We start from the raw sequence: 27477 nt of genomic DNA, 5'->3' as shown, positions 1-27477 counted from the left end.
GACCTGTCAGGGAAGTGCAACCGGAAACTGGTGCCCGACAGCTGGGTGAGGACAGGTGGGGGGCTGCGGTGGCCAATGGGTTTAGACAGGCTCCTGGGGTCCGGGAAGGGCCCAGAGAAGGGTGAGCTGAGCCCAGGGAGGAAGGAAGCTGCAGGATGAACTTGGCCACCTCCTCATCAGGCAGGGTGTGAGCCACTCTGAGAGCGGGAGAAGGGCGAGGTGGAATGTGAAAACTTCCAGATTCAAATCCCCGGTGTACACCCACTGACCAGGGGACCTGGGCAAATTACAGCACCTCTCTGAGTTTCTATTTCCTTCCTGTGAAATGGGGAGGATGATAACATGGGGCTCCAGGGCTGCCACAGGGGAGGAGCTGGCAGAAAAAAAGCGTGGAGAGGAGGAACGGACAACCACCCGTTGCGATGACGTGAGAGAGTGAGAGCACCCCACGGCCCAGCCCTGACAGCCTCAGAAAGGGGACGGAGCCTTATTAGGCGGCCACTCTTTCTGGTCTTTCTTGGCTGGGCCTGAACTCAGGCACACACGTTGCAGCCAACTCCCAGGCCCCCTGCAAGGAGGACATTCGTTTCCTCCTTGGTTCTCAGCCCCTCCTGAGCTGGGAACAGATGTCCTTGCTTCCTTCCCGAGCCTGTGAGCTGGGTTGGCTCCTTTTGCTGCTCCCAGGGAAGCAGAAACCCTGGATGGAAATCTCTGGGCTTCCCCAGAGAGGAAAGCACTCCCTTTCCTGGCTTCAGCCCCTCCCCTCTGGTTGGGCTCCGAATCCTGGCATCCACTGCTAATAGGCCAATATTTCTGGGCCCTACGTGAGACCGGCTTCCCCTTGGAAGGCCCCAGACTGCGGTGTGTTGATTGAAAACATATAGAAGCCTCGGTCTGGATGATCCCCCAGCTCTGCTCAGAAATGGGGTGGGAAGGGCCTGCAAAAGGACAGTGCAATTATGGAGAAAGGTACCACAGGCACCTGCAGAATCAAGGTAAAGACGTAAAAAAGGAAATTAACATGTACTGAGCACCGAATACATCTTAACAATAGCATGCTAACTAGCTAGTTGGCTAATATAATAACTAAGGAAGGGGGTGGCATGTATTGGGCACCTACTAATGCTAGGCACTGTGCCATGCCCTGTGAATACAAAGTAGCATGAGGCCCTGGGAGGTGTTTCTATGACAGCTCATCTGGTCTTATCTGATTCTCATTTCAGTCCTAGGAGGTAAGGACCATGGCTCTGTTTTACAGAGGTGACTGAGGCAGCTCTGGTCCTGGGACAATCCATCCCTGGGTGGAGAGTGGACCCTCAGGATGGATACATCCAGGATGGACACAGGCAGCCCTCTTTGTCCCCAACCTTCACTTCCCCCACCCTGGGGAAAGGTCACCCTTTAGCTCACAGCACACCCCAAGAGGGCTTGTCTTCATTTGCTGGGAGTTTGAGTATCTACAAATGCTGGCCCTGGAGACACAGAGGTAAAGATGACGCAGCTGGTCCCTGCCACCGAGGAGCTCACAGTCTGCAGGACACAGGTAAAGTGGGAGATGCTGTAGCAGAGGAAAGCACAGGCTGAGGAGGCAGAAAGAGAGAGAGTCATGTGTTGCCCGATTATGTACCAGCACTGAAGGGGTACAATTTAGAGATAGTTGGTTGACTAATTGGCCTGATCTGCCCAGGACTGAGACTTGCCAGGATGCAGGACTCCACATGGATTGAAGTGGTCCCCTAAACCCTGAGTTCAGAGTCTAGCTCTGGCACGTGCCTGTGGCAGAGGCCACGAGTCACCTAACTAGCATCATTCTCCCGTTCTTTTAGAAATGACTTTATTACAGTCTGAAGGTTTTCCTTACCCAGTTCTACTTCCTCCCTTCCCCCACCTTTTTAACAATGTATCTCACTTATTGAGCAGATATGTTGTACCGTGGACGTTTCTAGGTTAGGGAGAAGAAAGAATATTCTTCCCCTCTTTCTCAACAGAGGTAATAACGGAGAGTAAGGGGAATTAGAATGGGCAGTGAAGGGGAGAGATAGTGAATACCTCTTGGGGCCCTGAGACCAACCGCGGTGATGGGGGCTGTGGTTCATCCTACCAACCCCACTTCTAAATGTCCCCTCAGGAAGAGAGGCCCAGGAGAACGCTGGAGGAGCTGCTCCCTGACTGTGTGTGTGGAGAAGCGGATCTTTACCGTGCAAGGGGCGGACTGTGGCAGCCGTGGAGGGACACTTTCCACTTCCTTTCCAGAATGAACTTGCCGCTTGACTGTGTGCGGTGCTGTTAGCAGACACCCTTTAGGATCCATCCCAGCTTTTGTTTGTTTGTTTTCAGAACAGCTTTAGGTTTACAACAATGCTGAGCAGAAGGTACAGACATTTCCCAGAGACCCCCATCCCTACACGTATGATCCGCGTCCCTCACCAGAGTGGTCCATTTATCACAATGGGTCAACCTCCACGGACATTTCATTATCATCCAAAGTCCATAGTTTCCACTGGGCTTCACTTTTGGGGTTGTACCTTCGGTAGGTTTGGGTAGAGGTGTAATGATGTGTATCCACCATGCTGGTGTCTGAGAGAATAGTTTCACAGCTTGAAAACTCCCCTGTGCTCCTATTTCTCCTTCCCTCCCTTTAACCCCTGGCAAACACTGATCTTTTAACTGTCTCTATAGTTTTGCCTTTTTCAGAATGTCATATAGTTGGGACCATACAGGACGTAGCCTTTTCAGACTGTCTTCTTCCCCTTAATAATGTGCATTTAAGTTTCCTTCATGTCTTTGCATGGTTTGATAGCTTATTTCTTTCTCATATTGAATAATATTCCGTTGTCTGGATGAACCACAGTGTATTTATCCATCACCCACTGAAGGGCATCTTCGTTGCTTCCAAGTTTTGACAAGTATGAATACAGCTACTATAAACTTCTGGGTGCAGGTGTCTGTGTGGACATCACCCCAGCTTTTGTGCTAAGGCCACCCTCTTCTGGGGCAGCTTCCAGCTCCCAGCTAATGACTGAGCATAAAAAGGTACTAGGGACTGGACATTTCTGCCCAGGGCAAAACTTCCCTAATAGACAGTCATGGCCCCAGAGCTCCCTGTTAGGTCAGCCAAGACTTTGTCAGGTCTGGATTGAGGTCTGAAGCTCTCCCTGCTCAGTTCTTCCTCGTCCCTTTTTATCTTTCATAGGCCTTAGCCCCAATCAACCACTTGTATGCCTAACCTTATCTCAGTGTCTGCTTCCTGGAGAACCCAAATGACTAACTCGATCTCTAAAATCAACTCACAGTGCATCCAATTCTCTCCATCATCACAACTTCTAAACCTCTATTCCTCTCACCTGGAGAGTTGATGGCCCCTAGCTTGTCTCGCTGCTTCCTCTCCTCTCCCTTTAAGGCCCAGTCTCCATGCAACCACCAGAGGGACCTTTTACAAACACAAACCACATGATGCCACTTCCCTGCTTAAAGCCCTCCAGCTGGCCTTAGAATCAAGCCCATTTCTTTCCCATAGGCTGTAAGCCCACATGACCTCACCCTGCTTTCCTCTCCGGCGTCCATTCTGCTTCAGCCCTATTAGCCTTCTTTCTGGTCTGAAACATACCGAGTTTGTTTCTGCTTCAGGGCCTTTGCACTCGCTTTTCCCCAGAACTTGGGAAACTTGCTGTTCCCCACTTGCCTAGAACACTCAGTCTTTCCCCAAATATCTGCACGGCTGGTTTCTCAGGTCATTTAGGTCTCAGCTCAGATGCAAGCCTTTTCTGACAACCTTATAATTCATGCCCATCACACACCTCCTGTAATTTTCTGTCACATTACTCTTTCAGTTTTCTTTGTAGTTCTCATTACTATTATAAATTGACTTGTTTGTGTAATTATTCATTTGTTTACTGCCTGTCTCCCCATTACAATATAAAGCGTGAGCTTGTCTTGTTTCCAATTCTCCCCAGTGCCTGGTCTCACAAGATATATTTTGAATGAATGACTATATTTGTTCATGTAGGGCAGAAGTCCCTTACCCGAAGAATGGAATGAAAGTGAAGAAATAAAAAACCTAGGAGTCATGAAAATTTAGAGGGAAATTATGAGACTATTGCCACCATAGGAAGTCCCCCTGAGAATCCTTTTCTGACCATCTCTTGAGGGATTCTGTGGATTAAAGGGCCTCAGAGAGATGGGTTTCAGGACCTCCCTGTCCTAGCCTCCCCCCCCCCCCCCACCCCCAGCAAAAGCCAATGTTGCCTGTGAGGGAACTAGTTCTGCAGATATTCACGCAGTAGCTACCAGGGCAGGGCCCCCTGCTGGCTGCTGGGGATGAGATGAATCAAGGAAGGAGGGCGTGGCATTCCAGGTAGGGGACAGCATGAATGAAGCAGAGAGAGGAGACATACCAGTGTATTTGGGGAATTGTGCAGTTTGATGTTGCTCCAGGTGGTGAGGGATAGGAGGTGAGGATGGAAGGGTGAGCAGTGTTGAAATTACTAACAATCTTACACACCAAGAGCAGCTGATATAATAAGACCCAACATTTGTTGAGGCTTTCCACATACTCCTATTATTCCCCCATTTTATAGATTGGAAAACTGAGGCACAGAGAGGGTATCAACAACTGTGAAAGGCCTGAGACTTTACCCTCCTTGAAAACGAGGTCACACAACTGGTAACAGGTAGAGGCAGGTTTAGAACTAGGCCTCGTGGCTCTAAAATCCATGCCCTTAAGCGATACTGCCTCTTAAGGAGATTGGATTTTATTCTATAGTAGATGGGGAGCTACCAATGTGTTTATAAGCAGGAGAGTGACCTGCTCATAATACAGGTTTTAAAAAGTCTTCTTAGCAGATAAACAGACCAGTTTAAACAAGATTCAACTCCCGCCTCTGGACCCACTTATCCAAGTGTCCCCAACTCTCAGAGGGCAGCTCATATAAAGGTGGCACCATTTGATGCCCAAGCCACAGTGGCTCTGCAGCTCTTGGCAGCAATCCCCTGTCTTGGCTTCCCCTGTCCTTCCCCAGATTTTCTAGGACAGTTTCTCCTCAGGATGTTACGTGTATGTTTCTTTCTTCACAGAACACACGTGAATGCACCAGGATTCCCGATGCCCCATGCACCCTCAGGACCTTGCGGCCCCCTTCTCCCTGCCTTCACCTTCAGAGAGCCTGGCCGACCTCTCCGTCTGCAGATGCTTCCTCCAAGCTGTGCTGCCTGGAGGGGGTTCCAGGTCACAGCTCTAAGGGGTACTAACTCCCATCCATGCACATCCGGCTCAGGTGTTCATGGTGTAGAGCTTGCATTTGCTCCGCTCCTGCTTTACAATTCAGAGGATCCTGACTCCCAGAGATTGGGTAAGCAGGGCAGGCATCATCCTGGGGCTGGGGATCGGGTGTGTGGTATGTGCCTAGGGGCCCCTGGGCAGGTTCCCAATGGCCAAGCAGGGCCCTCCAGGGCTCTTGCCTCCTGAGCAGTATTCTGGTCTCTCCCCACCACCAGCGCTGTGCAGAGCCTACATGGTAGCCATGGGGGTCCAGAGCCCCAGTCTGAGCCTCCCTGCAAGTCAAGAATGTGGGCTTGGAAGGGAGACAGACCTGGGTGTGGCCTTGGCTGGTGACTCCCATGAGCCAAAACCCCTCTCCTCTATCCCAGGCTGCAGCGAGAACATCACAGCATTCTGAGCACCCTTCCAGCCCTGGGAACCCACTTCGGTCAGAAAATGCATTGTGGAAAACTGGAACTGGAACTGGATTGTGAAGGATGGTAGGCTTCTGTTGTTGTTGTTAATTGCAAAGTTAATTTGCAACAAAATATATATAGACAGGTTTGACAGGAGAAAGTAAAAGGCTCCTCCCCCACCCCCACACCAATCCCACTCCCATTCCTGCTCGTTCCTTCCAGGGCGCGGTCCACATGGACACCAGGGCTTGCCATCCTGATGTAGACTGCAGCTGGGAGAGGGGTCTTCTCTCTTGGTGGTCTGTGCCCCCAAAGAGTCAGAGGAGGAACCTCTGCTACTCTTGGAGATCACAGAAAGATGTTTTTTTCTTGGTGGGGGTGGAGGGGAGTGAACTCTTCTCCTTCAGGAGGTTGGGAGTGGGAAGTGACAGGTTGGTGGCCATTGTATATATAAATAGAGGTTGTGTCAAAATCTCCAGTCCCCTGCCTCCAACACCGGCCTTTTTTCTTCCTCTCCCCATGCCCACCCCAACTCCATCCTATAGTCTGCGTCCAGTCAGGTGTGCCTGAGCCCAAGTGCTGCTCCAAAGCATACTAGCTGTGTGACCTTGGACAGCGACCTGACTTCAGTGGGCCTCAGTTTCCTCATTTATATTGTGAGCATGTCCACGGTGAGGCTTAATTGGGACCCGGCTTGTAACTCGCTCAGCACAGAGCGTGATACAGGGGAAAGCTCCCCGCAAGGTAGCCGTTGGCATTACCGGTTCGGGGAGGGGTCTAGAGCACTGGAGGGTGGTGTTGGGGGGTCGCCCAAGAGTCCACGCGACCATCGGGTCTCCACTCTGCGCTGTGACAGCGGCAGGATAAAGCTCTCGGCGCCGCCCTCCGCCCCTTGCCGCATCCCCGGCGGAGCCCCCACCTTCACGCCCGGCACAGAACGGGTGCGGGGCTGATCGAGAGCCGGCCCCGGGGGAGCCGGCGGGGCGGGGCCGCCGCGTCCGCTCCCCCTCCCCGCCCGCCCGCCGGCTGCCTTCTCCTCCTCTAGCCGCCCGGGCTCAGAGCGGCGGCAGCAGCGGCCGCGGCAACAGCTCCGGCTCTAGCTCCGGCTCCTCCGGGTTCGGCTTCGTTCGGCACCGCGTTCCCGGGCCGCGCGCCCCAACCCCGCCGCTGCGCCTTCTGGGGGCCTCGGGAGCCCCCGCCGCCCGCCTCACGCTGAAGTTCCTGGCCGTGCTGCTGGCCGCGGGCATGCTGGCGTTCCTCGGTGCCGTCATATGCATCATCGCCAGCGTGCCCCTGGCGGCCAGCCCGGCGCGGGCGCTGCCCGGAGGCGCCGACAACGCCTCGGCGGCCTCGGGCGCCGCCGCCGAGTCCCAGGGTCCGCAGCGCAGCCTGAGCGCGCTGCACGGCGCGGGCGGCTCGGCCCGGCCCCCCGCACTGCCCGGGGCGCCGGCGGCCAGCGCGCACCCGCTGCCTCCCGTGCCCCTCTTCAGTCGCTTCCTGTGCACGCCGCTGGCGGCCGCCTGCCCGTCGGGGGTTGAGCAGGGGGACGCGGCGCCGGGCGAGCGGGAGGAGTTGCTGCTGCTGCAGAGCACAGCGGAGCAGCTGCGCCAGACGGCGCTGCAGCAGGAGGCGCGCATCCGCGCGGACCAGGACACCATCCGCGAGCTCACAAGCAAGCTGGGCCGCTGCGAGAGCGGCCTGCCGCGCGGCCTCCAGGACGCCGGGCCTCGCCGCGACACCATGGCGGACGGGCCGTGGGACTCGCCCGCGCTCATCCTCGAGCTGGAGGACGCCGTGCGCGCCCTCCGGGACCGCATCGACCGCATCGAGGTGAGCGCTGCGCCCCGCGCTGCGCCGTCGGGGGGTTATTCTGGGGTGGGAGGGGCCGCTCGAGGGCGTCCCGGGATCCGACCGGCACCGCCGCGCTGAGGGACCGGGCGGGGGGCGGGATGGCGGGTCATTAAGCCTCGGATCTGCCATCCGTGTAAAGCGAATGGTGGTTCCTTTCTCACAGGCGAGAAGGGAGGATTCCGGCAGGGCAGGCGGGCCAGAGGCTGACACTGGGACTGAGGCACAGGAAGCTCGCCAGAAAGGCTCGCTCCCTATCCATTTCCCCCCAGGCGTCTCTGTAAGCCTCAGTTTCGGCGTCTGTAAAGTGGGTATAACAGTGTCCACTTGTAGAGGATTGATCAAAAATGTAGGTGTGTGAAAATGCTTGGCACGTACTAGGACCTCGTTAAATGTCCGTTTCATTTCCTTCTTCCAGACACCCCCAAACCAGCAGCAGCATTCACTCCCTGTGGTCAGGACATAAGATGTGCTGTCCAGAGACTCTAGGTAGCTCTCTCCTGCCGAAGAGTGGGGAACGGTGTCCCACAAGCCAAACACGAGTGCCTCTCAGCTCCTCCCACTCCCGTATCCCCCACCTGGGATCGGACCAGGACATGAGGGCAGGAGCCCAGACGGTGCTGGCCTGGCCGCGGTACCTGGAAGCCCATAGCTCTGGGGTGGGGACTGAGGAGAATAGAACCCCATCCGGGTTCCTCCTTTAACACTCACCCTTTTCAGACATCCTGGTTCGGGCTTGGGGTCAGACAAGAGGTCTGACGGGGTGTCTGCACTGGGCAGTCTTGTAATCCTGGGCCAGTCATTTCTCCTTTGAAGCCACCAGACCCCTACCTCCCTGTGAGAACCTATTTGGGGCCCTCAGAAGAGGAAGCTGGACAGACGAGGCAGGACAGACATTCGGGAGACACTGACCACCTCCAGCCATTTACAATTTCCAGAGTGCGGGGAAGGGTATTAGCAACAAAATTGAATCTATGGAAGGAGGGGAGAGAGAGGGGCCAAAGCACCAGCTGCCCCTTTATACCCCCTCCCAAACCCAGAGCACCTGGCAAGCAGAGGGAGGAGAGAGGCTGGAAGGAAAGCAATGTAGGGAATCCCCCCTCCCTGTGGCTCTCTCAGTTAAATCGCTGGCCTAGCAGCACAGGTGATGCCTGTGTGTGGAAGGCTGGCCATGCCATGGTCCAGTGGCCCCCTAAAAGTCTGTGCTGGTGTCAGCACCCGCCTCACAGCGCGTCAGAGCACAGCCAGGCAGCTGTCACAGACACTGGGTCTCAGACACCTGCCAAGGTGAGCGACAGAGTCAAGAGGAAAGCCCGAGTTTTGTCTCCCAGGCCAGTATTCCCCTTTTCCCACTCCAGCTCTGGGGATTTCTAGGATGAGAGCCAAGAGCAGGAAATAATAATAATGAGGGAAATGCTGAAAGTCAGCAGTGAAGGGCCATCTCAGTTTTCTCACCTGCAAAATGGGGACAATAATAGCACCTTCTATGTTTCCCCGAAAATAAGACCGAGCCAGACAATCAGCTCTAATGCATCTTTTGGAGCAAAAATTAATATAAGACACAGTCTTATATTACATTATATGAGATTGGGTCTTATAGTAAAATAAGAGTGAGTCTTATATTAATTTTTGCTCCAAAAGATGCATTAGAGCTGATTGTCTGGCTAGGTCTTATTTTCGGGGAAACAGGGTACCTCATTGGGGTGTTGGGAGGATCAAGTGAGTTAATTTTTGTGAAGGACCCAGAACAATGTCTGGCAGAGGTATGCTCAATCAGAGTGATTGCTATTTTTATCCTTAAGCTATAACATTACTAATGTTTTAAATAGCCAAAAAATAAAAATAGGAACAAACCCTCCTTGTAGAAAATAGACTTTATTAATGTAAAAAAAAAAAGAAGAAGAAGATTTGGTTTTCAAAAGACTTCCTCTTGCCTGCCCTAGCTCCTGCCCCCACACCCAGATGGCACCCGTGGTGCTTCCCATGTCTGGGGCTGGCAATGTGGCTTCTCCTGGACCTATTTCCCCAGCACCTGTGCATTTGGCAGGGTGGGCTCCCCTCCACTTAGCCTGCTGAGGTTGGGGGTATCCTGCTGGCTGGGATTTGGCACCACGTCCTCCTCCCAGGTTCGGGGAGTCCTGGCTTCCCTACACACACCCCTCCTGCTTTCTGAGTGCAGCAGAATGGAGAAAGGCAGGGGCTGCCCGCCCAACAGGTCTGCGTTCTGAGCCTGGCAGCAGCCAGAGCCAGTCTTTTTGGGCTCTGTGGGCGGAGCTGGGGTCTGGAGCAAACGTGGGGTCAGACTACTGGTCTCACTGGACCCCACCCACCCGTTAGCTACTGTCTAGTTTCTCCCGTCTCTTCTCACCCAATAACCTCAAAAGGATGTTCCCAGATTTTTAAGGTCTACTTTCTCACCACTCATCTCTCTCCCGCCATGGCACACTGAAAATCAGCCTCCTTCCAAGCTGCCATTTTGGATCTGGCCCATCTCCCAGTTCTTTCTTGCCTCTGCCTAGATTTCCCCCAGAGTATTCATCCTTGTCATTTAAGAGTGTTCTGAGGACACCTCCTCCCAGAGGACCTCCTGATCACACTCTGTTCACTTCCTATTCCCACCCATGCTCCCATAATCCTCAGCATATCCCTGCCCAAGCCCACCTGGCACATCTCTGCATCACTCCTCCCCAATTCCACCAGGCCAACTATCAAAGGGAGGGAAGGAAGGTCATCCTGGCCCAGCCTCTGCCCCCAGGCCTCAAGTGGAACCTAAGTTTGAGGGCTTAGGAGAAATTGTCTTCTTTTCTGTTTTTATTTTTGTTGTCATTATTGTTGCTGTTAATTGAAAAAAAGTCAAAAATTGGGGGGGGGGGAATATTCACATTTAATTCCACCATTTTATTTGTTTTTGCAGCTCCCTTTTGGTCCTTTATCCAAATGTAAACACTGTTCCAGATTTGCCAGCATTGCTGTTAATTACCATGTAATGACAGCCATGACATCCCAGGGTCCGTCACGGACTCCACCATCTATCAGTCCCTTGACCATCTCTTGTGGCTGGAGATGTAGATTGTTTCTAATTCTTCTTCTTCTAGATGCTTATTGCAGGATCCATTTCATGCAGATAGTTGAGTTTTTGCTTTTTAAGTCTGTTGAATTATTTCTTTAGGCTGAATCCCCAGGAGTGGTGTTACTGGGTCAGAGGATATTGACTTCTATGGCTGTGGCCAGCAACCACTTTCCAGAAGGGTTGGACCATTTGTATGGCAACTGGCCATGTACGCATGTTCCAGTGTTCCATTTTTGCACTAATTTATGCGTAAAATGAAACTTCAAGATTGAGGTAGGCAGTAATTCTTTGACATAAGCCACATTCTTCACCTTGCCTGGCAAGCTGGTGGCCTCCCCCATCCTGGAGTGGGAGCCATGTTAAGGAACACCCTGACGATGGTCACAGAAGACCCTGGACTTCAAAACAGTGATAGCTCACACTTACTGAGCACTTACCTTGTCAGGTTCTGTGCATTGTCTCATTTGATCCTCACAAAAGCTCTATGAGGAAGGTACCGTCCTATCCCCTTTTTACAGATAAGTAAACCAAGCTTCAGAGAGATTAAGATACTGGCCCAAGGTCACATGGCAGTAGTGCCTGGATTTGACCCTGGATTGTCAGTGTCTGGCTCCAGAGCTCATGTTCTTTATCATTAACTCTAGATCCGTCTGGAGGGGTCAGAACTCAGCTACCTTCAGGAAAGTGAGAAAGACAGGTGAGGGCAGTGCCTCTTGCTGGATAGTGCCCTGGACCATTTCTGCTTCAGAACATGCAGAGCAAGAGTGATAAGGGCCAGTCCTCAAAGGCTCGTCCTGCTGGCTGGCAAGATAATCACATGGGAGCTTCACCAATAACAATAAATAATAAGAAGTAACATTTATTAGGCACTTACTACATACGTATTAGCTTATTCAGTCTTCAGCCCTATGAAGTAGGCTTATACGCTCCCATCTTACAGATATGGAAGTGGAGGCTCAGAGAGTCTGGAGGAACAAGAGCCAGGCAACCCCCCCACCCCTGCTTTGGTTTTCCCTCTATAAAATGGTGCAGTGAGCCAGATATTCCCTAAACACCTTCTAGCTCTAAATATTCTCTGCAATAGGAAGGCTGTGTGGCATAAAGTTGAATTCTTCTTGCTTGCAACTTTAGGCTAATCACTTTCTCTTTGGGCCTCAGTGTTCTTATCTGTAAAATGGGTGGAAAGATGGGCTAGGTTTGGTCTAGGCCCTTTGGTCTCTAAATTCTGAGTTCTTGGGCAGATGCTTACTGGTTAGGAAATGGGAGTGGGTTATATATATGAGCAGCTCCCCAGCCTCCAATCCACCTGCTCCCAGCCCTCAAGTTTCTTAGGAAAGTCTGCAGATAAACAGTGGCTTAGAGAATCTGTTGGTGCCTTTTCTAAACTCTATAGGTTGCTTTTACTTTTCTCTTACATTGCTGCCTATTCTGGAAGCTTCTGCTCTGTTGGGGCTGGTTCTCTGGACCCTGCCTCTTTGGCTGTGAAGGGGGCCAGCAGAGTGCAACAAGAGAGGTTCTGCCCATTGGCCTTTTGTTTGAGCACGTGGAACCTCAGTGTCCTTCGGCCACGTGCAGACCCCCATAGCCCCTCTTTCTGTGACTGGCCTCCCCTCATCTCTAGGTGGCGCATCCACACCGGGGAGCCCTTAACCCCTACTCAGTGTGGCACCTTCGTGAAACCTGGTGTTTTAAGCTCCAACTCTGCCACCTGCTCACTGTGACCTCAGAAAATTTCTTCTCACTGATCCTCAGTTTTCCCATCTGTCAAATGGGAAGGGTGGGCAGGAGGCCCAGAGGACCCCTCTTGCTCTGTCATCCTGTGCCCTTGACATCTTGCATCCCTGGCAGGCCTTCACTCAGGACACGAGACCTGCTGTTCCAAGCATGGCAGGAGCTGTGTGGGTGGAAGGCAGAGCCTTCCCTGTGGGACTTTTTTTTTTTTCAGGTATATCTATTCAAAATATGTAAGAGCTCACACATCTTACTTATAAAAGACACAAATCTTAAGTGCACGGCTTTATGAAAATTTATGTATGGAGACACCCATGAAACACCCCCCAGATCAAGAACCAGAACATTTCCAGTGCCCCAGAAGGCTCCTCTGTGACCCCCCAAAGTCCAAACTTCCCCAAAGGTGCCGCTATTCTGGTTCCTGTCACCACAGATCTGTTTTGCCCGTGACTGAATTCAGATGGGTTCAGACAGCTGTACCCCTTTGTGTGTGGTATTTTCGTTTAACACATCTGGCATTCGATCATAGTGTGTGTGTCCGTGGTTTCGTTTTCAGTGCTGTGTAGTGTGTCCACATATGGATATATGCGTACCTGCCTTGATTTACCCATTCTTCTATGGATGGACGTTGGGTTGTTTCTGGTTTGGAGTCATTACAAAGAAAGCTGCCATGAATACCCTTGTGGTATCTTTCGGTGGCTGTAAGCCCTCGTTTCTCCTGGCTCCATCCCCAGGAGTGGGATGCCTGGGTCCCGGGAGAGGCTCGATTTAGCGTTAGGAGGCACCGCCAAGCACTCTTGCAAAGTGGCAGTGAGCGCTCACACACCTCCCCGCTTGTGAATCTTGCCAACCTGGATATGGTCATTTTAAAAACCCTCCCTGTTCTGGTGGGTGTGCAGTGTGCACTCATTATGGTTTTCGTTTGTATTTCTCTGATGATTCATAATGTTGAGCACCTTTTCTGTGTTTACTGGCCATTTTGTGAGGTAGAAGGAGCTCGGGTCAGCGCTCTTCTCTGAGTGCGAAGGCGGTGCAATATCCCCAGGACAAACGTGAGCACGTGATCCCCATTGAACTCCGGACAATGGCGGCAACCAACCCAAAGTGGAAGCACTTCTGTGCCCCCACACACCCCTCATTTGACTCAGGGGAAGCTGAGGCTCAGAGAGGCTGAGTGACTTGCTCAAGGCCACACAGCACAGCAGAAGCTGACAGCCAGGATTTTCTATTAAAATGGACTAAGGGTGGGGCCTCAGTCTTTGCTGCAGATTTTTGGCCAGGGCCCAGAAGATGTATTGGCAGGCAGACCCGAGAGGGAATTCTGCGGCCTTCTCAACACAGCAGCCTGACCGGGAGTACTTGAAGGAAGAAGCAAGGGAGTTTGGAGTTGGGGGTATCCTAGCACTAACTCTGGGGCCTCAGAGCCTGGGAGGATGTATGGGACAGAACTTCAAAGAGACTTCTCCCCTTCTCATGTCCTCCTTGCCCTCACCACACACCCTAACTTGGCATCCTGGCACACAGAGGCCCATTTGTCTTTTCATTACAGCTCCAAATTGGCACCGGGGACCAGGACCAAAGATCATTCTAGCTCTGCCTCTCGCACTCCTGACCCTTCCTAGCTGGGTTAGGTGGAGACAGAGCCACTGGGACATTCCTGGAGAGGAAGGCGGGGACCCTGCAGGACAGCCCCTCTGAGAGGTCTTCCCGGAGTCACCCTGGCCCCTGCCACCTGGCACTTGTAAGAGGAAGCAGGACTGAGTGCTCTGTGCCAGCCTGTTCTCCGGGCCTTAAAATTTAGTCCCACCGGAACCATGGGACTATTACCATCCCCATTTCTCAGATGGGGAAATGGAGGCTCAGAGAGATTAAGAGGCTTGCTCCAGTCACTCAGCTGGGATTTCAGTCAAGGAAGGCAGTCTTGCTCCAGGGCCCCACTCGCACGGTTACTGCTCACTATGCTCTCCTGCCTGGCAATAGTGAAAAATAATAATAAGAAGAAGAATGGTTATGACCATTTATCAGCCACTTATTATATGCCTGACTTTACATATGTTCTTCCATTTGGTCATTACTTATATCCCAAAACATAGATGCTGTTGTGTTGTTATCCCCACATTCCTCAGTTGAGGAAACTGAGGGTCACAGGAGTTGAGCAGCTTGCCCAGGGCCACAGGTCTAGTAGTGGGGAGCCTGGAACTGACACAGGTCTGTTAGATGTGAGAGTTGTGCCTGTACCCACAGCATTGTGTTGCCATAGCACATGACGGATGAAGGAACGAGTGAGTGAATGAATGAGGGAACGAGTACGCTGCAGTCCCTCCAGAGAAGTTGGGGTAGGGGCAGGAAGAGCGTTCTTGGCAGAAGGAATAGCACGTGCGGAAGCCCTAGGGTGAGCGGGAGCTGGGGGCAGCCAGGGACTTTCTGTGGGAGTGAAGTGTAGCCTGCAGGGTGGGTAGTGGGGACTGAGATCAGAGGGGCAGGGGCTTTTATCTGTCGGGGGAGGGGACTACTGAAGGATTTTAAACAGCCAGGCTGGGTGTGCAGTTAGGTGGCTGCCTCCGGCTGCTGTATGGAGAAGGGTCAGAGTAGAAGCCCAGGTGACTGTGGGCTGGACGAGCGAGAGGCAAAGAGGCTGAGAGAGGCTACAGCTAAGATCCAGGGTTAGATTCTACCCTCAGAGACTCTGCTCTGGGATTTCCCCCCATTTTTTAAAGAAAATCATTGTGAAGAATCTCCGACATGCGCAAATGTATGCAGAATACCATCCAGATCCCCACCCAGGCTCAAGAACCAGAACGTTCGCAACTAGCCACTGCCCCTCAGAGCCTCCCCACGCCCAGGCCCAAACCGCCCACCCCCAGGAGAGGGTCACCACTGTCCTGCATTTGTAGTTCTCTCTCCATGCATTTCTTCATGCTTTTGCAAATAGGTGATTTAGTTTTGAATCTTTGCCACTTTATTTAAATGGAATCTAACTGTTCTTCTGTAACTTGCTTTTTTTTCTCAATATAATGAGTAAACAAAAAGATTGATGGTTGGAGGTGGAAAACGGTTGGCCCCTTCAAGAGATATTTAAGTAGTATTAGTAACAATAGTAATTACTGACACATAGCGCTTCCTGTGCCAATTCTACTCACAGGGCATTATATCTATTAATTCATTTAATTCTCACTACAATGCTATGAAATGTTATTATTGTATCCTTCTAGCTGATAGGGAAACTGAGGCACAGCTGCTTTACATAACAAGGGCACTGGGCTGGTGGAGCCAGGTGTGGGCCCAGGCAGACTCACACAGGACTTGAGGGATGACCGGATGGGGGGAGGTGAGGCCACCTGACCCACAGCACTGCTGCCAAGCCTTCTTTCCACACTGTTCTGCTGCCCCTGGGATGGGGCCCCCTGCTCTCCTGGGCAGGAGTGAGTTGTGCAGAGGGTGGGACCCTGACCGTAAAGCCAGGACTTCCCTCTGCTCTCCAAAGGCAAGGAGCAGTCCCCACTTGGGGACAAGGTGGTTGGGTCTCCCCCAGTCCTCCCAGCCTCTGAGCCACACTGCGTAGGCAGGTCCCTTCTATCCGGGCACTCTGTGAGATGCCCCAAGCCACAGTCTGACACAGCCTGCCAAACCCTCCCAGACTTCTGATGGCCCTAGAACCTCTTCGCTGGCCCTCCAGGCAGGCAGGGCAGCCAGCACTCTGCCCCCTTGATGGACCAACAAACAGGTCCAGACTATCAGGGTAGGACAGAAGAATGGGAGCAGTTTTTGGAATCAGCAGGGCCTGAACTAGGGTCCTGGCTTTGCCACTTTGCAGCTGTGTGATCATAGGCAGGTGACTTCGCCTCTCTGAGCCTCAGTTCCCTCATCTGTAAAGTGGGCCTCCTTACCTTCCAGGTTGTTGAGAGGAGCTGTGACATGTTTGCACAGTGCTTCCTTAGAGCAGAACCTGGCACGCAGTGTGTGACAATAAGGACAGCTGCCACTGTTAGCATCCTTATTACTGAGAGCTAATGAGCCCAGCATATTGGCGCTGAGCTGGTCTAGAACCCTGGGCTCTGGCTTGAGGCCCCATATACTTACACCAAACCCTACCCTGGATTCCCTGCATGACAAACTGGGGTTCCCAGCCCCTGTTTCCTGCCTCATTGGACCTGAGTGGGGGTGATGGCATCATCCTGTCCCCCACCACTTGGCATCAGGCTGGGAGCCCACACAGCACAGCCTGCGCCTGAAGCAGATGGGAAAGTGAGAGAGAGGGGCAGTCATGTTCTTCTGATTCAGACACTGGGGTGGGGTGGGGGCCACACACGATTAGGTGAGCCCACCTCCTCCCTGGCCTTCCTATTGGTGGTGGAGCTAGTGGGTCTGACCAAAGAACAGCTTGTGTTCCCACCTCCCTCAGTTTGCGCGGTTTCTCCTCAAAACAGTGTCTGTGTAAATAGCATTCTACGTTTTGTTCCTTCCTGGCAGGCCTTTCTCCTTCTGGGGGAGGAGGACGCTTTGACAGAGAGAGAAGGCTTTGGCTCCAGAGGTGCCAGCTTTGCCTACCCTCATTGTTATAGAAAATTCAAAAGGACTTCTGCCTCACTTTCCCCATCTGTGAAATGGGGACACTAAGAGTACCAACCCAAATGAGTGGGTGTGAGGATTCATGAGTAAATATGTGTAAAGTGCCAAGGATGGGGCTGGCACACCGTCTCATTCAGATGTGTGCCCCTCATGCCAAACTTGGCACAGTGAAAGGAGGGAAACTGAGGAAAACGGTGGTGCTAGGGCTGAGGAGACCCTTTGTGGTTAGCCCACCTGCCCCCACTCTCTAACACCTCAGCTCGAGATCATATCACTGTCCATGGTGGCAGCTCCCTTCTCTCAGGCACTGAGTGTGGCACTGACCCTCTGCCTATACGACCCTCTCCACCTCCCAGCACTTTGAGGCAGGGGACACATTTATCCCCTCATCACATGGCTAGAAAACAGGTTCAGAGAGGTTAAGGGGCCTGCCCAGTATCACCCAGCAATTGACCAGCAAGGCCAGGGCTGGGCCGGTGAGGCTGAGGAGGGGTTTTCTGTACTTGCCCCCAGCCTTGGGCCATCTGTGCAAGGCACAGGGCACTCAGGAAATGTTAGGCTGTGCCCTTGGTTTTCTGTTTTCCCCTCAGTTGTCTCTTTAGCACCTGACACAGGGCCCAGCCCATAGCAGGTGCTCGCTGACTATTTGCCCAGTGAAAGAATCAATATTCAATGAGCTTAGGTCTGGGGCTAAGCCTGCAGGCTGGGCCCAGGGCAGGCTGAGCAGGAACTGCCGGGCCCCTGGGGAAAGAAGAAGCGCGGGGGACACGGAAGGTCTCATTTGACTCCTAGCAGCTCATTGAATTATTAATTTCCTACTGATGTTCTCCTGACATGTCTGCCAGAAACTGCCCCTTCCCAGGGTCGGGACTTGTAACCTCCCCCGTCTTCCTCCCCTTAGAATGGGCTTCCTCCAGCAGGAGAGGGGGAAGGAGAGGCCCCCTGGCTTCTGCCCCAATTCTCCTGCCTACCAGGTACTTAGAAAAGGGCAGCTCTAAACATTTTGTCTTCATCCTGGGCAAGATTGGGGTATCAGAGACCACCCTGAAATACTTGCTCTAGACAGTAATTCCAATAAACAGGCTCTGTTCATTGGCCCTTACCACTTAATCATCCCCACAAATCTTCTAAATAGGTACCGCTGTCCCATGTTGCATGTGAGGAACCAGGGGTTCAGAGAGGTAAAGGCATTTGCTCAGGGTCACACAGCAGGTTGGTTCTTGAGCTGGATTTGAACCCTGGGCTGTCTGACTCTGTGATTTTAATTAACCATGTACTGCTAGACACATTTGTTGCCTGAAGCTGGTATTGCCAGCCCCATTTTGCATACGGGGAAACTGAGGCTCACCTGGAGTCATTCAGGTGGTGGGGTGTCTCTGAGCCCCGTGTCTCTTTCCATCCTCCCTCTGTGTGACCTCACATGCCCCTTTCTCTGCATTGTGAGCAGCAGGAGATTCCAGCTCGAGTGAACTTCTCAGCTGCCCCTGCCCCCGCACCTGCGGTGCCCACCGCCCTGCACTCCAAGATGGATGAGTTGGAGGGGCAGCTGCTGGCCAAGGTGCTGGCGCTGGAGAAGGAGCGTGTGGCCCTGAGTCACAACAGCCACCGGCAGCGGCAGGAGGTGGAGAAGGAGCTGGACGCCCTGCAGGACCGTGTAGCTGAACTGGAGCATGGTGGGTCCTGGGCCCCGCAGAGGGCATAGCAGGCGAGGCCTTGGTCCTCAGATGGGTCCTGAGGGTGGCTGATTCACTGGAAAAACATGTTCATGCCCTCCAGAGGCTATAGCTAGAACAGAGGGGAGGAGGCTGCGAAACACATGAGGGAGAGACTAATTGGTGGTTTTCATTATTAGTATTAGCAGTATTTTCTGGCACTGATTATATTCTGGGAGTGGGCCAAGTAGTTGACACGTCAGCTGGTTTAATCTTAACAAACCACACAAGGATGGTATTGTTATTATCCCCATTTCACAGATGATGAAACTGAAGCTCAGAGAGGTCAAGTGACTTACGCAAGGTCACACAGCCAGTAAGTAGTGGATCCGAATTTTGTCATTTGTTTAACACCTGGGCTTGGCACTGCAGAAGGTCAGAAAAACATGACATAAAGGACAGTGTACATGTATGAGCATCAGGAGACCTAGCTCCTGGCTCCCCAGCTGTCATTGACTTACTCTGTGACACTGAAAATTTGCTTCCTTTTCCCAGGTCTCATTTTCCTCATCTGAAAAATGGGGATTTAGGGCTCATGAGCTCTGAGGGACCTCTCATCTTTGAAACCTTGTGAAGAACACCTTTAAGAGGCTTGTGGACAAGTTGGGGATACCAGGGAAAACCATGAGTAATTAGGTGGGGTTGGCTTAGATTCAAGACTGGAGTTCTGGAGAAGGAAATCCAGGAGGCTTCCTGGAGGAAGTGGGCCTCAAGTTAGTCCTTGAAAGCAGAGGTAGAGAGTAAATTCTGGAGTGGAAGGGCCATAGCAGGGACACAGCTGAAGGGGAGGCATGACCTGGTCGGTTCCAGGGCCAGCACCCTGGCTGGAGCACAGGGACAAGAAAAGTAAGCACATTCCTACTCAGTCCTGCCACTGGTCCCTCTACACTGCACCTCCTGAGGGATTGGTGGAAATGCCCCCTCAAGGGGCTGCAGGGCAGAGAGGGAGGCAGGCAACAAGGCTGGATGTCTGTATGCCTGTGGGCAAGTTGTGTCCCGTCTTATCTATGGAATGGGCTTGAAGAGGCAGTCACTGAGCCCCTTCCTCTCTTTCCATGATGCATCACATCAGCTTTCACCCCAAGCCCTAACCAGATCTAGGGACCCTGGGTCCACCATTCCTGGCCCAAACCTACCCCCAGCCCTCAACCACCAGCTGGGGGATAGGGGCTCCCAGTTACCCTAGAGGCAGGCATGGTAAGTGTTATCCCCTACTGTCGGAGGCAGTGACTCTCCAATCTACCCCCTGCAGAGAGCCCTCTGCTATTCAAGACATACTCAGAGTCCACAAAGCTCTGAGCCGGAAACACCTTGGAAGACAGGGAGTCCTATGATTGTCGTGTTCAAATCCAAGCTCTGCCACTTACTAGCTGTGTGGCCTTGAGAAGATTACTTAATCTCTCTTAATGTTATCTGTAAAATGAGGATTATAATAGTGTACATACCTCATAGGTTTGTTACCAAATTGAATGGAGCAATGTATGTAAAAGCACTTAGAACAGTGCCTAACACATCGAAAGCACTGTGTGGCGCTTGTTAAATAAATAGGCAAAAAACCCTAAACATGATGATAACAATAGCTAACATTTGTTGAGCATTTACTATGAGCCAGGTCATTTACATAATTTGTCCCACGCAACCTTTGCAGGGAGAAAATATTGTTACCTCATTTTACTGAGGAAACTGAGGCCCAGAGAGGGTAAGATGAACTTGTCAGAAGTCACATGACTGGGAAATAGTGGTGACAGGATTTGAACTCAGGACGTCTCAAGTCCAGAGCCTTTGGGCTCTAAACCACAGCCCTCAACAGAGAGGCAGAGTAGAGAAGGCCATGAAGGCACCCGGCACATAGCAGGTGCTCAGGGACTAGTAGCCCTCAGTCTGGAGGGTGCCCTGCCCTCCTCACCCTCGTCAGTGTCCACCCCCACCATGTCTGCCTTGCCCACCCCCCTCAGGGTCCTCGGCCTACAGCCCCCCTGATGCCTTCAAGATCAGCATCCCCATCCGTAACAACTACATGTACGCCCGTGTGCGGAAGGCGCTTCCTGAGCTCTACGCCTTTACCGTCTGCGTGTGGCTGCGGTCCAGGTCAGGTGGCACTGGCCAGGGCACCCCCTTCTCCTACTCAGTGCCGGGACAGGCCAACGAGATTGTGCTGCTGGAGGCGGGCCATGACCCCATGGAGCTGCTGATCAATGACAAGGTCAGTGGGGGTGGGCAGAGCGGGAGGCATGGGGGCAGGGGTCACCCTTCCGGGAGCATTGCATGGCGCTGGGCTCCACCCATGTGGGTCCTTTCAGTGTATTCGGTATGCATGCCATGCCTGCTGCGTGCCAGGCTGGGTTCTGGGAATCCAAAGACAAGCCAGACCTGGGCCTGGCTGGAGAGGCTCGTGTCCAGGAGAGGCTGTAAGTGTGGTGTTTCCATTTACAGGCGAGGCATGTGAGGCTCGCAGAGATTCTGTGATTTCCCCAGTGATCCAGCTCGAAGAGAAGGGCTGGAAGTGTCTGCCCCGGGGGCCCTGCTCATTCTCCTGGATGTAGAGAGAGGTTCAAAGACTTTCCTAAGGAGCGGCCCCTCCCAGAAGCCACCAGAACCCTGCTCAGCAGGAGGGACCTTTTGTGGGTGTCCTGAAGGAGGAGAAAGGAGATGGACCTAGGGGGCAGTGAATGTCTCTGTGGCCTTATAAGTCCTAAGAAGACCTGGGAAGCTGGGTTACATCTAGATCCTGCTACCCAGTTCCCTTCATACACCCCCTGGCTGCCATCGTTGGCTCGGCCCAAGTTCAGCACTCAGTTCCTAGTGGAAGAAATTCAGCACCCTGGACAGGGCACAGAGCAACCGTATTCCCAGAACCTCTGGAGTCCTCTTGAGCGCCAACCTTACAGGCTGCTCACAGTTCCCCTGTTATTCCAACCTCTAAGTCTTTGCTCCTGCTGTACCCTCCACGTGGTTTCCTTGTAGTGGAATGGTCAGAGTCCATTGTCTTTCCAGATGTGTTTAGACTCCATGTCTTCTGTTCCCACATCCCCCTTTTCCTCTGGGCCTTTATCACTTCTGAACCTGCCAAATGGCCCCTGTGCTATTTTGTCTTGTAGTATTGTCCCTGAAGTCCTTCCTTCCTGTGCAGACTCAGCTCATTTACAGCTGGGACCAGACTCATATCCCCAGTGTCCAGAACAAGGCCTGGCACCAAGTAGGCCTCAGAGAATGTTGCATTAAATGGTGATCTCAGAGAACATAGAAGATGAAAGAGTCCTTTGGGAGCCCCAAATCCATAGGCAGCAAGTACCTTTCATTTCACAGGCCAATGCTAATCAATCAGCAGTGGCTTCCGAGAGCACTGCAATGAGAAAGATTCTGAGGTTGAGTCTAGGCTTGTGATTGATTGGCCATGTCTGCCTTGGGTGGGGTAGGCAGAGGTGGCTGCGTATTAATATGCCATCCCTTCCTGACCTCCCACTTTACAGATGAGGAAACCAAGGCCAGGGAGGAAAGGACAGCTTCCCCAGGGTGCCACAGGGGGTTGGCTGGCAGAGCCAGGACTGGATGCCAGTGCCCAGAGTCTGAATCCAAGGCTTGTTCTGCCACCACCATACTTCTGTGCCCAGCTGTGTGCCAGGCACTGTGTGAGGCATTCAGGGGAAGGTAGGCCCAGAGATGTGGCTCCCACCCCACATGACCGTACAGGCCTGTTAGAGAGTGAATAAACTACCTGGAAACAACTGAACACCAACATTAACTAGTCCCTGTGATCTGAGTGAAGCTGCCTGGTTAGGGTCATGGGAAAGAGGAAAGAGTGGTGGGAAAGATGCTGGGCTGGGAGGAAGGGGATGGTCAAGCCTTGAGTCGTTCCCTAGAAGGAAGGACACAGGTATCCTGGTCCCCTACCCCACTGCTCCACCCTTGAGCCTTGTGACCTCTGACCTGGGGATGGGGGACCTGTGTCTAGGTGGCCCAGTTGCCCCTGAGCCTGAAGGACAACGGCTGGCACCACATCTGCATTGCCTGGACCACAAGGGATGGCCAGTGGTCTGCCTACCAGGACGGGGAGCTGCAGGGCTCCGGTGAGAACCTGGCTGCCTGGCACCCCATCAAGCCTCATGGGATCCTTATTCTGGGCCAAGAGCAGGTAAGGCTCAGGGTGATGTTGGGGCTTGAGGTGCAAGTAGATGTTCCACCTACCAGGGCCCCTGAGGAGGAGGGTTTAGGTGGAGGGACCCTGAAAGCACAGCAGTGATCACTCAGTCTGACCCAGGTTTACTGCAGCTAGATAATCTAGCAGATTGATACCTAGAGAGAGCAGAGACCTGCTAGGGGAGGGCTAGAACCTTAAGGGCGGGGCTAGAGCCTTAGGGGCGGGGCTGGAACCATGGGGGCAGGGCTTCAGCTGGGACAGGGGCCTGACTCTCTGTGTCTGCCTGCCTGTCTTTTCTGCTCCCTTACTCTATGTCTCTCTCCTCTCTCTCGGTCCAGGACACCCTGGGCGGCCGGTTTGATGCTACCCAAGCCTTCGTGGGTGACATTGCCCAGTTTAACCTGTGGGACCATGCCCTGACACCTGCCCAGGTCCTGGGCATTGCCAACTGTACTGGGCCACTGCTGGGCAATGTCATCCCCTGGGAAGACAAGCTGGTGGAGGCCTTCGGGGGTGCCACAAAGGCCACCTTCGATGTCTGCAAGGGGAGGGCTAAGGCATGAGGGGCCACCTCGTCCGGGGCCCCTCCCTTGCCTGCCAATTTGGGGACCTTCCAGGAGGGGGGCACATTCCCTCCACAGCCTCCCCACACACTGGCCTCCCCTTCTGCCTCACTCCTGGCCATGCCTCTCATTTCCCCACCTACACCCACACCTCCAGAATGCCCTGCCCTGCCATGGCTGTCCCCTGATCCCACTTGGATGGGGACAAGCAGCTCAAGTTAACAGGCTGAGCCTAGGGTGAGTCCAGAGCCTTACAGGGCGTGGGGGTAGCAGTGTCCATGGCTCTGCCCACCCTCCTGGCATGATAATGGCACCATCTCTCACCCCCACCACACCCTGTTCCATCAACCACATCTGATCCCACTGACCTCAACAGCATCTCCCCCGGGGTTGTGTTGGGGGTAAGGCCCACTATCTCTCTGGCCGGGGTGGCCATCTGACCCCGCCCCCTTGCAACAGGCCTGGCCTCTTCCCCTTCAGGACAACAACAGGTTGTATAGCTGTCCCCCCAGCTGAGAAGGGGATGACAGAGACATGAGACTCAGACTCACCCCTCCTCCATCTTTCCGCCAGCTGACAGTGAAGAGCAGTGGGATCTTGATGGAGCCTCTCCCCCCACCCCCACCCCACCCGCACCCACACCCTCTCTCTTCCTCCTCTTTCCTTGTTTCTTTGTGTGCAGTGGGTTGAATGTTGGTTTCATGCCTGTCCCAGCCCCACCTCAATTTCCAGGACATTCCCTTCCTTTCCCCGAGCTCTGGCCTGGAGAGTTAGGGACCAAGACCCCAGGAGGCCAAAGGGCCATCGTCACCTCTTGTGCCCACACACAGCTGTGCCCATTTCGGGCATAGTCACCTCTGTGGCCAGGACAAGGCCTGGGCAACTTCAGCCTGAGCTGGGAGCAGCATGGAGCAGAAGCACTGTGCCCCAGGGGACCCAGGCTCTGGCAGAGCCACATCACCTACACCTGCTGCATGGCCCTGCAGCCTCTGGGGAAGGGAGGGAGGGAGGGAGGGAAGAAGCTGAGTGAGCAGGGAGTAGTGTGCAGAGCGCCGGGTAAGGTGGAGGAGCCTCCGGTTCCTAGCCAGCCCAGGGCTTCTATAAACCCCTGCCCTCTCTGGGCTGGCCTTCCTCATTTGTGAGCTGAGGCTTTGCTTTGGTTATTTCTGAGCTCTCCAGACCAAACATGAGATGGTCTGTGATTCCAGGTGGATAAGGTGGGCGAGACTGAGAATTTTCCTGGTGACCGAGAGACATAGCAGGGGTAGGTCCCGAGACTGGGCAGCAGATGGGATCTGGCTGGGCATGAGTCAAAGTCAGCAGCTGGCTCCAGAGAGTCAAAGGCAAGGGCAAGGGGCAAGATAGACTAACCTCATGCACAGATCGTAAAAATCAGCTTTTCTGGATCCCCCCAGCCTGGTACCCTTGTCTGTCTGAGAGAGTCTCAAATGCTGGTGGCTTCCTGGTCCCCATGCTTGAGTCTTCACCAGCTCCCCCAAGAGAATGGAAGAATGTCAAACCTGAGAAAGGCACCCAATCTGACTGCTTACTTGTACAGATAGGGAAGAGCTCAGAGAGGGCAAGTGACTTCCACAGGATCACACAGAACAATGGAGCAGAGCCAGGAATAGAACCCAGGACTCTGACTCCCTCTTCAGTGCTCTTTCCCCATCATACTGCCTGCCTATGAGGGTCTTTGAGTCCAGCCTACACTAGAGGATGGACATTTGAGAGGTCAAACTGCTCTTCAACATGACCCCTGGAGCACTGGAGTATCTTCCTTTACGAAACACACATCTTAGCATCCCGTATCTTCTGAGAGGTGTGATCCCCCGGCACTCTGGCAGGAATGGAGAGCTGGGAACGCAGGTGTCTGGGCAGCTGCAGGCTACCTGACTAAAGTGGGCTCTGGTGCCTTTGCCCTCCTTTTTGTTCCCTGCCTCTTCCCCCTATGATCGCTTAGTCTGAGGCCTGGTACAAGAGCTGAAGGCTCTGGGCCCAGTTTGGCCCCATGCCATGGAGATTTCTCTGAGATGCAGCCTCCAGCCCCCAGATCCCTGTTTCCATTTCAAGAGCACCTCCAGCCCAAATCCCCCTAGAAGGAGCGATGGCGTGCTTCAGCCAGAACCTGTTGAGATCTAGGTTGCCCTGGTAACAGCCAATGACATCAGCCCAAGTGCTGGGTCAAGCATCTCATAGTGACATAACTGTTGCTGGGGTGATGGCAGAATTTGGAACTTAAATTTCAGGGACACTGGACACTAGGCTTTATTAGGTTTCTATTTTTGTTTTTTAAGGAAGCAGCTTTTGTGGAGGCCTTGGAGGCCTGGGGGGGCTTATTTGATCACCTGAGCCCACCCAGGCATCACCCCAAGTCCTTTCTGCTATGTTATGGGGATGATGAGCCTTCCGACCTTTGTGCTGAGTGACCCTGGTCAGCCCTCCAGAGGGAACAGGAACAAATTGGAGATGTTGGGGTGCAGGCTCGGAGTCCAGATCACTGGTGAGTGGCTTGGACCCCCATTTCCATTCCAGGAAAATGAAAACCCCAAAGTCCCCATCCCTCCATACATTTGCTGAGTGCCTGCTGTTTGGACTCCAGCTTTGATCTTCAGCTGCTCCGGGGCACAGCCAAGAAGACGGGGGAAGAGGATCTAGAGATGGTGTTGGGTTGCGTCCCTGAGCCGCTCTTGTTTAATAACGATGCTGGAGCCCATGTTTATTACATCCTTTTTAAGTGTCAGGCTCCATGCTCAGTACTCCATGGGCACCATCTCGTTTATCCTCACAACACAGTTATAAGCTAGGACTATTCTTAGCCCTATCGTATACAGAAGGAAACTGGGGAACAGAGAGGTTAAGTAACCTGCCCAGTGTCAATCAGCCAGCAAATGACGGAGCCAAGAGTTCAAACCAAGACAGGTTACATCGAGGGCCCACCCCTCAGCCCAAGGGGAGTCACCACCACTCTGTGAAGTGCCAGTTGAGTATCGTTGCTGCTGGTGTGTTTTAGCCTGAAGGAATGTGCCTAATCCCATTCCCCACCCCATAGAGTTTGAGGTGGAGGAACAGAGGCATGGGATGGGCCAGCTCCAGGGCAAGGGTCCCTTGGGTGAGGCTGTGGGAGGGGTCTCAGTCCCTTCAGGAAACGTGTCCCTCTGCAGTGTGCCCACTACTCGACTGGCTGGAGTTTCCATGACAGCTGAAAGGGAAGGTGGAGTGTCTCCCAAAAGCCCCAGGCCGGGGAGGGGAGGAAACGTGTCAGACTCCTGCTTTGGGCCAAGCCCTGCCCCAGGTGCTTTGCAGCTCTTATCTGCCAGATTTTCCCACCTTTGTGGCATGTTGTGCCCCCAGTCAATGCCCCAAGGGGACAGATCACCTTGCCATAATTGTATGTGACCTCGGACCACAGATTTCTACAGAAGGGCTCATAGAGGGGGTCAAAGCCCTCGTTTTATAGATGAGGACACCAGGGCCCACAGAAGCTGGGTCCCAATGGACACCGGGAGACCTGAGCCCAGCTTTCTGACTGTGTTCAGTACTCTCTCCACGATGCAGTGGCCCTCTCTCCCTCCTCTCAGAGATGGGATCATTTTCTCCACCCCCTTTATCTCCGCTGCCTGCTACCCCAAACCCCACCTCCCCCATGACCCTTGACCTCTGCCCCTGCTGGGTGGAGACAGGCCTCCTGTGGGCCCAGGCTGAACAGTGAGCAAGCATGTCTAGCTGTTGGACACTGAAATGAGTACACCCTAATGGCTCCCCACCCCCTCCTCTCCTGCTGGCCTGATTTTGTACATAAAGTGACATGAGATGCAATGTGTGTGTGTATGTGTGTGCGTGTGTGCGTGTGATATGTCATGGATTTTGTTACTTTTTTGTTTTTGTAAAGTTGAATGTTCACAATAAACATGATGTTTACTCTGAGGCTCTTCTTGCGAGGCTGGGGCTATGCCGGAGCGAGGGGAGGGCTCCGGGCAAGAAGGACGCCACTACTTGGGGCAACGCAGCAGGCAAAGACAGGAAGTGCCACCTTGGTGCCCCATAGCGTCAGCTGACCCCGCCCGTCTCCCAAACCTGACAGGTTCTGCCAGCCCTGGGTGCACATGCAGCCCGTTCCCCATGATTTCTGCAGGAAGGTGTAACGAACACAAATGTCACGTGGAAAGTGTC

At 53.3% G+C, this 27477-nt stretch overlaps 1 protein-coding gene across 1 annotated transcript; it reads left to right on the top strand.

Moving 5' to 3' along the window:
- The first annotated feature begins 422 nt into the window (after nt 1–422).
- On the top strand, nt 423–27231 carry NPTXR (neuronal pentraxin receptor). The gene is made up of 7 exons (XM_019734444.2): nt 423–427; nt 5647–5757; nt 6543–7503; nt 18339–18564; nt 20559–20806; nt 22556–22735; nt 23080–27231. The coding sequence occupies exons 1-7, from the start codon at nt 423–425 to the stop codon at nt 23302–23304; spliced, it is 1956 nt and encodes a 651-aa protein (XP_019590003.2). The 3' UTR covers nt 23305–27231.
- Nucleotides 27232–27477: the final 246 nt, after the last annotated feature.

Source organism: Rhinolophus sinicus, linkage group LG02 (assembly GCF_036562045.2).
Source record: "Rhinolophus sinicus isolate RSC01 linkage group LG02, ASM3656204v1, whole genome shotgun sequence".
Classification (NCBI taxonomy): domain Eukaryota; kingdom Metazoa; phylum Chordata; class Mammalia; order Chiroptera; family Rhinolophidae; genus Rhinolophus; species Rhinolophus sinicus.
Note: the sequence above shows the minus strand (reverse complement) of the source record. Positions and strands in the feature narration are given on the sequence as shown.